The sequence below is a fragment of the Delphinus delphis genome, chromosome 14 (genome assembly GCF_949987515.2).
Source record: "Delphinus delphis chromosome 14, mDelDel1.2, whole genome shotgun sequence".
NCBI classification, from domain to species: domain Eukaryota; kingdom Metazoa; phylum Chordata; class Mammalia; order Artiodactyla; family Delphinidae; genus Delphinus; species Delphinus delphis.
In genome coordinates, this window is record NC_082696.1 from 48,553,213 (window position 1) to 48,564,501 (window position 11,289).

The following is an 11,289-nucleotide window of genomic DNA, read 5'->3' on the forward strand; positions in this document are numbered from 1 at the left end:
GCTTGCAGTTATATTTGTTGAGTTGATGGCAGCTGTCTTTGAGCGGTGAAGATTTAGGGAAACCCTAGAACCTTCAGGTTCTGCGGTGGTTAAGCCCCAGTGGCAATGTGGAAGACAGGAAAGTGGCTGATGGGGATTTCTAGAAAGAGTACTAACCCTTAGCCACAAATTTTTCCCCTCTAATAACACTTCTCTCCAAATGGTAATGTCACAATACAAAATTTTTAAGTCCCATTAATTCATCCAACAAATATCGTCTACAATAGTAATTAAGGTGGCAAGGTGACATTGGTTGCCTTAGTAGAGGCACCACCAAATCTCAGTAACTTCACATCATAGACATTTATTTCTTGCTCATAGAAAGTTCGATGTGGGTGTAGCTTGTTGGTGGCTGTGGGAGTGGTGAAGGGGGTGTTCGGCTCCATGGAATCATTCAGGGACTCGGGTTGACAGAGGTGCTGCCACTCCTCACACATGAGCTCCAAGGTCACCTGGGTCTCAACACCCAGCTGGCAGACAGAGGAGGAGAGAAAAGATCGACTGTGGGAGGTCTCTGAGAACCACTGCAGGAAATAGAACATGTCAGGGACGACAGCAGAAACCATCTGGGAGGGTCTCATTCCAAAGTGTCTCTCCCCAAATAGCTTTTCTTATTTGGTAATTTGAAATCTCCAAGGCTGCAGGGAGGCACAATAAAACTTTCCTCTAAATTTCATAAAGATGGAAAGCTTTTGCAGACCATGTGTCGAGTTTACAAAATAAAACTCTTCATTGTTCTGAAAAATACTGGAGAATTAGAAAGTTTTAAGTAATAATTTTAAGGATTTTCTATTTTTCTTTTAAAAATATTACTTGATGACAAAATGATGGTCTATTTTGCTAATATATATTTTTTCAGGATTACCATGTTTGGTGTGTGGTGGCAACTATGGCTGGAAAATTTTCCATAGGGGCAGCGTTTGGCCTTATATACCTTTATACAGCAGAGCTGTATCCAACCATTGTAAGGTAAGAGTTACTTATTTTTCTGTTGTTTTCTTGGTATCTTTCACTTATGTGTCATTTGATTACATCTGGCCTTGAGTATAAATGCTTTCTTTCCGTAGAAGTTACTGGAGCTCCAAGCTATGGGAGGGTTACATGATGACGCTAATTCTGAATCTGAGGCTTTGTCTATACGTCATTAGCAAGGATATTAGAGAACTTGTTTTGAAATAACACTCTTATTATCCTAAAACCATTTTAAGTCTCAAATACAGTCGACTTACATGGACTCAAGGCTAATTTTCTCAGGTTGTATCTCTTGATGTCCTGATGTTAGTTGTGTTAGTTTGTCGGGGCTGCCATAACAAAGCACCACAGACTGAGGGGCTCAAACAACAGAAGTGAATTTTCTCACAGTTGTGGAGGCTAGAAGGCTGAGATCAAGCTGTGTGGCAGGTTTGGTTTCTCCTGGGGCCTTTCTCCTCAGCTTAATAAGAGATACTTATTCCTGTTGAAGGCACATTCTTTGCTTCCTACTAGACATTCTATAAGGTTTAAATAACTTTTAAAGGAAAGCACGTTAAGATATTGCTTGACTTTAAAAAATTGAAATAGGATGTTCCATAGATATAAATCTTTCGGTTTCCCAAATCCCCACTCCACACCCCAAATAAACTCCTGCTCTACAAGACTGATGTTATCCTCAATATTAGACTCAATGAGCGTATGTAAGGGCCTCATCTGCATAGCTGATGCTGATTGGTTTCCCTGCTTTTTTGGTCTTGAATTGTCTTGAATTATCTGCATGTTTGTTCACACTGCTGTTTCACAGAATGAGAATATAAATCATGAATGATTCTTAAAAAATCAAAGTAAAATTATTTCCAAGTATATTAAGCTAAGTTAAGTTTTACTATTTATTCTCTGCTAGAAGGGTGGACAGGGGCTCTGGGCAGCTGTTCCCTCACTCTCTGCAACCTGTGCCTTTCTCGTCTTCTGTTCTTGCTGCTGTATGAATCCTCTCTGCGTTTCCAGGTCGCTGGCTGTGGGGAGTGGCAGCACGGTGGGCCGTGTGGGGAGCATCGCGGCCCCATTCTGCATTTACCTCTCCAGCGTTTGGATCTTCATGCCACAGGTGTTCATCAGTTGATAGAACTTTACTGAGATAGCAGCGAGGCAGAAGAGCTGACTGCCTCCTTTATTTTTATTTATTGGAAGCCAATTTATAATTCGGTTATGGGGGTTTATAGAAACCTAATTAACAGCTCACCAGCTGGTAAGTAGGGTGGTGGGTTGCTGTTTTTCTTGTTCGTTGATTGCCTTCTCCCCCTCTTCCCCATCCCGCCCCGCCTCCGGCCGTGAGCTGTTAATCAATCGCAGCTCTGCCAGCCAGAGCAGGGCCTCTGCTCAGCACATCGTGAAGCCGGGACTGCGCAGGGAGAGTTCTGGTCTCTGGTCTCTCAGCCTGCGCCCCTCTGTCTGGATCCGCAGGCTGCCTCCCACCCCCAGCGCTTGCCTCTGTGTTCCCACCGTGTGACGGCTGGTCAAGGCCAGTTCTGGAGGCTGCTGCTCCCGGAAGGACCCAGTGGTGTCTGGCGGAGAGGTGTAGGGATCTGTGGTTTCCAGCTTCCCCAAAACTTGAGGGGCTCTTCACAGGCAAGGCTGCCTGCGTGCTTCCTCCTGGCTCCGGCAGTGTGAGCCGTCCTCCTGGTTATGAAGTGTGCGAGGGGTTCTGTGCAGTTTGCACGTGTCCTCGTGGCCGGGCTGAGAGTTTGGGAAACCACGCGGACCACTGTTACACACCCGGGTCAGGAAGAGGATGGGGGGAGGGGAGGGGGCAGGGAGATGCGGACAGTGCGGAATGTCGGGGGTGGCCTGAGGGGCTGCACCACCAAGGGGAGAGCCCTGGGTGTGCCGGCCCTCCCTCCCCCTCCAGGCTCCCTCTCCGGGACTTCTTGGTCCTCGTTCTCTCTAGGCTGTTCCCTCTGGGGCTCCTCCTGTGCTCCTGTCTTCTTCTGATTGCTTCATTCTCCAAGAGCCATTCTGGCTGTCTTTCTCAGTCCCTGCGCTGGTGACCTCTCCTGATTCTGACTTCTCTTCCAAGCAGCAGACCCACTAGCCTCATGGATAGTCTCCCTGGGTGACTAAACAGCTTCACCGTTTCCCAAACCCAGCCGGCCGGTGACTTGCATTTCCTCCACCCGACTCCGCTCTGCGGTAGGAGTCCGTGGCCTGCAGCGTGACCCTTGAGCACCAACTTTTTATTCTCCAACCCACGACACCGAATCCTCTCCTTCTCTCTCACAAGCAGCCTACTCACCTACTCCAGTCCAGCCCCTCATCACCGCCTGCCTCTCTGGTTCCTTCCCTGCACATGCCCCGGCCCCATCAGAGTAGTTTGCCGAACCGGAGCTCTGGTCCAACTGCCCCTCACCTTCAGAGCAAAACCCAAACTCTGCCTGATACTCATGGCCTTTCCAGATTGACCCCCTGCCCATGTTCCCTATTTTGTTTTGTTTCCTCACACACTTCCCCCTCCTCTCCACACCCTGTTCTCATTCATCCCCACCGGCGTCCTCTGCCCGAACATCCCCTCTGCAGAGAATGCTCCTCCCCCCACAAACTTCATGTATCTTTATTTTTTTTAAGAGAATGGGACCAGTTTTATACATTCTGTAGCCATGAAAGTAATGTTAAAACCAGAAAAGCAGATGAGGCTTATTGACTAAATCAGGACCACCTGTGGAAGAGAAGGGGAGGCTTCTGGGGTACAAGCAGTGTTTTCTTGTGGGTGATCAAGACCATGATGTGTTTGCTTTACAATTATTTCTTAAACTGCATTTGTTTTATGCATTTAAAAAAATTATGTCATTTTATGGTAGATAGGTAGATAGATATAGACTTTTTTTTTTTTTTTTCCTTTTTGAGAGGTAAATCCAAGAACTTTTAGGATCCAGGCTGCCTCAGAAGCTTGCACTCCATCTGGGTCAGAGCCCTGAGGGCTCCCAGGACCGTAAGATGCGTTAAGGCAGTGACTTCTTCCCAGTATGTCTATGAAGTCCCTTTCACAGGGTCTTCCTGGGCTTCGTGGAGAGCAACGGCCTCACCAGGTTCTTCTGGATGAGGATGTCCTGGAGCTTTAGTGGCTGTGACTTGCATGGCTGGGGAAATGAGACCAGAGCTGGACCCACTTGCCTCATTCCTAGTTCGTCCTCCTGCACTGCCTCTGCCGGACAACTAGTGGAAGGCCCAAAGCTCTAGGGGTTTAGATGAGGCAGCTAAACCTCTTTTAAGACCAGAGCAAACCCCACTTCTTTAAGAAGCCCACCCAGATCCAGTGATGCAACCTCTCCCTTTCCCAGGTCTGCATAGCATTTCGTGTGTACCCTTTCCACAGCCCGCTGTCGCAGTCTGGCTCTATTATTCACACGTATGTCTTTGTCCCCCAGTTAAATTGTTGAACTCTTGCAGGATAGGGCATTTTGTGTACCCACAACTGAGTCCACTGGAGCATTTCTCTCACCTTGCGTGCCATTCATGCTATAATTTACTTAATACTTAATATTTTAAATCAAATAGAATGGCTTTTAAAATTTAGCTTTGCCCTAAACAACAGTAACAGTGAAATCATGGGTGTTATACTAGTTACATGTTTTTCTAAAATACACTAACAATCTCATAAGTAGTAAAACAAATTGTTTGAGATGTTCTTAAAAAAAAAAAAAAATCACCTGGCATACACAGGTGGTATGCGTCTGCTCTTTGGGAATCATTGTCTCAGCATGGTTCTCTCTCGTGTCCCAGTAACAGGCACTCAGTCAAGTTTGCTTAATTGGGGGCGTAGGGTCTGGCCTACACAGGAAGGAGTTTTGGAGAATCCACCACTCTTTTTAGGTCACGGACTTTTCCAGAAGCATCTCCTTTGTGCTAGCACTTTATGTTCTTTGTTAAATAAATAAAAGATAAAAATGGAAAAGATGTTTTTAAAAATAAGCTAAGACACACAGAAGAAGATAGACAAATCTATAAAAGCAAACTGCTATAAAATCACTAAAACCAAATAAAGATTTTTTTTTAAAGGACATCCATCACGGTTCATTATGGACTACAGAGTTAAAAGGGGTTTTTAAATTTTATTTAACAGGTACTTAAATAGTGCTTGTTATGTAACAAGCTCTATTTGTTTGTTTTTTGCTGTATGCGGGCCTCTCACTGTTGTGGCCTCTCCCGTTGCGGAGCACAGGCTCCGGACGCGCAGGCTCAGCGGCCATGGTGCATGGGCCCAGCCGGTCCGCGGCATGTGGGATCTTCCCGGACCGGGGCACGAACCCGCGTCTCCTGCATCGGCAGGCGGACTCTCAACCACTGCGCCACCAGGGAAGCCCACAAGCTCTATTTTAAGTGCTTTACAGGAAGTAGTCTTCACAGAACGCAGGTACTGTTTTTGTTATCCCTATTTAAGTGACAGAACTTGGGTTCAAACCCAAATACCATGCCTTTTGCATAGGTCAAACAAATAAACAACCAGTCCTAAAAGGGATACAGAGAAATAAGTTTTTCCTCCACCCTGACCCTGGTCCCCCCTTCCCCAGGACAACCTCTGTCAGCAGGGTCTTGTGTATATTTGCAAAATTATTCTGTGAAGTTACTTCCTTTGGACGTAGTAGATGTTACTTGTTATTTTTAATGAGTAAAAAACTAAATTATTAAATTTCTCATTAAGCTTATTTATGGGTGTCAAACTGCCTAGGGAGCCAGTATTTTCATTTTGAGGAATAGAAATGGTAATCTAGAAGATAAGCTTATATTTTCTCTTTCAAAAAGAAGCACATGAAAATCACTCCTTCTGTTGCTTTTATTATCAACCATCATTTTTTTAGTAATCTAAGGGAAAAAAGTGGACGCCTAATTCATATCCTGTTTGTATTCATGAACTCATTTGGCAAAGGTTGAGTGTTGATTTTGAATTAGCCTCCCTGCTAGGTGATAAGCAGCAGAGATGAAAGAAACAGCGTTTGTCCTGAGAGATGTCCAGTCTGGTGCAGAAGGCAGAAGCCCCAGAGAAGAGGGCTGTGGTAGGGAAATGCAGGGGTTATGGGGTGGTAGGCGAGGGCTACCAACCGAGGCTAGGGCCAGAGGGGAGGTTTCCCAGAGGAGGGGGCTTTAATCTGTGTCTGGAGGAGCCAGTGAGAGTCAGCAAGGTGGAGGGGGAGAGAAGGGAGTTCCACGCCGAGGAAACAGGAAGGCAAAAACTTAGAGGGAAAAGGAACTTGACCAGTTTGAGTTTGGGTGCAAGCATTACTGCTAACACCCAGGGTGGGTTGAGGGAGCCAGGATATATGGGTGAAAGGATGGGCAGGATCTCAAAGGAGAGCAGAACAGAAGAACATTCAGACCTAAAGGTGGGTTGGAGAGGACAGGATGCAAAAGTTGTATCCACAGGACCCATGATGAGTTTGCATATGGTGGAGGGGGGCAGCTGGAAGGATGGGAAGCTTGTTCTCAGGGCTGGAGGGAACCCAGAGGGGGAACAAGGTTGAGGTGGGGAAGGACAGTGCACTTGAATTGTGGGTGATGAATGTGAGGTACCTGCTTGACGGCGGAGGCTGGGGGAGGCATCCAGGTGGCAGGTCTGGAGCTCAGGGGACACCCCCATGGGAGGTACAGATTTGGGAGTCAGCTTATGAAGAGGTGAGGGAGACTGAAGAGCAGAACCCTGGGAACGGTGGCATTTAAAGCCTGATGGGAAGAGGGGTCCAGGGCAGAGACTGAGATGCAACAGCCGGGGAGACAGGGAGGTGACCAGAACCCCAAAGGAGGAGGGCAAGTGAGGAAGGCAGGACAGGACAGCGGCTAAGAAAGAGCAGAACAGGGAAACGTGCATCAGGTTTGGCAGCTAGGAATCTGTGGCCTGGGAAGAGCAGCTTCTGTGGGTGGTGGGAGTGGGCCATGCTGTGGGGAGCAGGATGGAAGGAGAAGCAGTGAGCACTGTGGAGAGGATGGGCTGGGGGCTGCAGTGGGTGTGGGCTGAGGCAGAGGGCCTCTTTTGCTTGTTTCAAAAGACTCGAGAGTAGTAATGATAGCTACCATTTATTGACTCCTTAACATAAGCCAGTCCCTGTTTTGAGTGCCCTAAATGTGTCACTTAATTTTATCCTTCCAACAGTCCTTTGGGGGCAGGTAGTAGTATTATTTCCATTTTACAGATAAGGAAACTGAGGAGCAGGAAAGTTAAGTCACTTGCCCAGGGTCATACAGGTCGCAAATACAAGTTCCTGGGCAGAGTGGGTGCAGAAATTATAAGAGGCTCAAGAACATCTATTTTTACCGAGGGAAGCTAGCCAGTGGAAAGGAAAGGATCAAACATCAGTGAGAATTGGGATTGACATATAGAGACTACTATATATAAAGTAGATAATCAACAAGGACCTATTGTATAGCACAGGGAACTCTTCTCAATACTCTGTAATGACCCATATGGGAAAAGAATCTAAAAAAGAGGGGATATATGTATAGGTATAACTGATCCACTTTGCTGTGCAGCAGAAACCAACACAACATTGTAAGTCAACTATACTCCAATACAGATCTTTTAAAAAGTTAGATCCAATTGATGCGTTCCAAAAAAACAAATCAGCGGGTAAGAAGGGAGGTCTACTGACGGAGGAAGACCCCACCCCACCGGCACCCTTCCACCTCCCACCCACAGGAGGAGGTGAGAGGTGACAAAGGCTCCTCCTTGCCGGAGGCAGGGGCGGGGCGGGGGGGGGGGAGAGGGGGGTGAGGGGGCAGGGGGGAGTGGGAAGGGGTGGGGGGAGGGGGAGGTTTTGGGGATGCTTGTAGTGGGGCTGGGGGAGCTGGCCAAGGGCCGTGGGAGACCAGGTCTTCTGCTGAGAGTGAGAGAGGAGATGGAGGGTTCTGAGTTTGTTTAGTGCCTGACTATTCTTACCACCAAGTTAAAAAGGAAAATCCAGTCTTGTCTTGGATATTCCATTTGATTCTATTTCTTGTTTAGACTTATTCAGTGTTTTTCAGACCCTGGCAGAGGGCTCTTCTGGGGTTTCTACGTCCTTTGCAATGTCACTTTAGATTCTGTTACTGCTTCTAGGCTTACTCATGTATTTCTAGATTTAGGTTGTCAGCGTTCTGCAAACAAAGTAAGGAACCGTCTTCCCGGGTCACGTCTGTTAGTGATGTGGCCTCACAGCGCGTCACAGTTGCACTGTGTCTCAGAGGCTGTAAAAGCATAAGTATGCAGATTTATCAGAAAAACGGTGCCTTAATTTATTTTTATGGGGTCTTCCTGGGCAGTATTTTTTGCTAAAGGGGTTTAAATTATATAAGGACAAAGTTTTTACAGACCATAAAGAGATTTAGTTCTAAAATCCACCCAAAATCTACATAGTGATCAACAGAGAATAGATGTGCAGACTTTAGTTTTTAATGTGATTTGCATTTTTAAAAGCAAACACCTTGGTGCTAGTCTAAAAGGTTGCCTTTTATGTGTCAAAACCTGGAAAGTCAAGAAATACTGAATTTTTACAGGAAATCACTTGGACCCACCCCTCCCCCACAGTAGCAGCTAGTTTCCATTGCCTCTGTTTTGTTTCCCCCTAAATTCTGTAGGTTTTGGTTCATTGAAACATTCATTTGTGCATACATGCATTCATTCATTCCCCACCATTTATTGGATGCTGATAGCATGTCAATTTTTGGGGCCGGGGCAGGGTTGACTAAGACAGTCCCTGGCCGTCAAGTCCAAATCCAAGACTCTGGGTTTCCCCATGAGACTCTGGAGTCTGGGAAGACAGGGCAGGGACTTTTTTTCCCCTGTGTAGCTCCTAGGACAGTGCCTACATGAGTAATAATGCAGGTAGTAACTGGGATTTATTTAGTAGGTGGTTAATGAGTGATCAGATTAAGCCTAGTCAACAAATTAAAGAACCCCTGGACCAGCATAAGTAACCAAAAGGTCTCACTAAGGAATAAATGACAACTGTTAGGTCAAATTCAATTCTGTTGCCCTCTGAAAAAGGTTCAGAAATGACTATTCTCTGAAGGATACCCTTCTTTCTCGATGTGTCACTTATTCTTTTTTTAATTCCTTCTAGTTGCTTGTTGGGACTTCAGCCTTCGTGAGTGGAGTGCTAACGTTCATGCTTCCAGAAACCCTCGGGAAGCCTCTGACAACTACTTGGGAGGAGACTGAAAAAGAGAGCAGTTCAGGCAAATTACTTTCCACAACCGATAATACTGCGTTAGAAAATATCGCAGTGGTTAACTCTGAGGATTCCGGTCTTAATAAATAAATGTGCCAGACGTGCTGTGTAGCACCTGAAATATTGTTTAATGCTTTTGTATTAGAGGAACATTATTCTCATCTCCTGCATGTCACGAGTATGTGTCTTTTTTTTTTTTAATTTTGTAAGAACGTTTTGAAACAATGGCTTGGTAAAAGTAGAAGAAATAAAAAGCAAGATGAGAATTCGCATTTTTTTTACACTGCTTTCTTATTGCCACAAAATATTTTTCCATATTTGTTCTTCTGTGTCACTGATTCTTGCAGCCCTGAGGGACTGCTACACACTCCCTTCAGTATCAGGATCCCCTCCCCACAACCGGGGACCGGGACTGTCGACTGGGAAGAGGAGGGGGCATGTGAAAGTGTTTTTCTTTTGACAAAGCCGCTCGAAGATTCTATTTCTGATATTCCTTCCTCTCTTAGGAGAATCATAGCTCTAAATTCAAGTTTTCAAGTCATTCAGAAATGCCCCATTAAAAAACACTTGTCTAACCATAAAAGTTATAGCTACACAAAAAGATATCTTGCTTTCCAGCACCCTGAAGGAAGAGGGCTTGAATATGCAGACACATGTGCTTGTGTTTGGCCCAGTTAAGGGACACACATCTGCTAGGGGCCAGGAGTGAGTTTTCTAGCCTGACAGTCTGATTTTTCCTAAATTTACCAAATTCTCTCCATAAGTCTCATTCCCTGTACATAGAAGCTGTGGCATTTTAGTGTACTGCAAACTTTTTTTTTAAAAAAAAGGGAACTTGATTTTTATTTATTTATTTATGTCTATGTTGGGTCTTCATTGCTGCGCGGGCTTTCTTTAGTTGCAGCAAGCAGGGGACTGCTCTTTGTTTTGTGCAAACTTGTTATTGCAGTGGCTTCTCTTGTTGCAGAGCACGGGTTCTAGGCACATGGGCTTCAGTTGTTGTGGCTCGCAGGCTCTAGAGTGCAGGATCGGTAGTTGTGGTGCACTGGCTTAGTTGCTCTGAGGAATGTGGGATCTTCCCGGACCAGGGCTTGAACCCGTATCCCCTGCATTCGCAGGCGGATTCTTAATCACCGCACAACCAGGGAAGTCCGCAAATATTTTAAGTTTGTAGATCATCTAGGAAATTGACATCTGGATCTGTTCCCAATATTAAAAAATTTTTTTAAGTATTCTTGCCTTTTAAACATAATTTATAGAAAGATTTACTTTTGTAAAGATTTTATTTTTGTAAAGTAATAAACTTTGTTTCCTCAACTTCACTTTTTTTTTTGCGGTACGCGGGCCTCTCACTGTTGTGGCCTCTCCCGTTGCGGAGCACAGGCTCCGGACGCGCAGGCTCAGTGGCCATGGCTCACGGGCCCAGCCGGTCCGCGGCATGTGGGATCTTCCCGGACCGGGGCACGAACCCGTGTTCCCTGCATCCCCAGGCGTACTCTCAACCACTGCGCCACCAGGGAAGCCCTCAACTTCACTTTTATCTCGCAAAAATAGATTAAGATCCTGAACATTTCAGCTGCAAAATTATGGCATAACCTTATCTGTTAGAGGAGTTTGCATTCTACATAACTTTCCCATAGGTTTTGGGTATTTTCTTCACTTGGGTTTCATCAGAAGTTCATTATTTTTTCCTTTGCTCTTGAAATTTAGCTGTTGGATATGTCTTATGTCCAGTACATTAGAATTGATGAAGCATTAATGTTATCTGCAGAGGCAAGTAAAATATTAAGACAATCGTAGAGATACTGTTGTTTAAAAAGCAATTGCTGGGCTAAAAAGCATTACTTGGGTCTTGATTTGTGACCCAAGATATGATCTATCCTGGAAAATGTTCCATGAGCACTTGAGAAGAAAGTATATTCTGTTGTTTTTGGATGGAATGTCCTATAAATATCAATTAAGTGCATCTTGTCTAATGTATCATTTAAAGCTTGTGTTTCCTTATTTATTTTCATTTTGGATGATCTGTCCATCGGTGAATGTGGGGTGTTAAAGTCCCCTACTATGATTGTGTTACTGTCAATTT

The 11,289-nt window shown here is 45.3% G+C and overlaps 1 protein-coding gene across 1 annotated transcript in view; it reads left to right on the top strand.

Annotated features, from left to right (window-relative positions):
• SLC22A16 (solute carrier family 22 member 16) overlaps positions 1–9,293 on the top strand; it is a 33,011-nt gene extending 23,718 nt beyond the window's left edge. Inside the window, exons 6-8 of the mRNA XM_060030575.1 lie at positions 899–1,008; positions 2,020–2,119; positions 9,096–9,293. Of these exons, the coding sequence (XP_059886558.1) occupies positions 899–1,008; positions 2,020–2,119; positions 9,096–9,293 (408 nt within the window). The remainder of the gene's footprint in view (positions 1–898; positions 1,009–2,019; positions 2,120–9,095) is intronic.
• Positions 9,294–11,289: the final 1,996 nt, after the last annotated feature.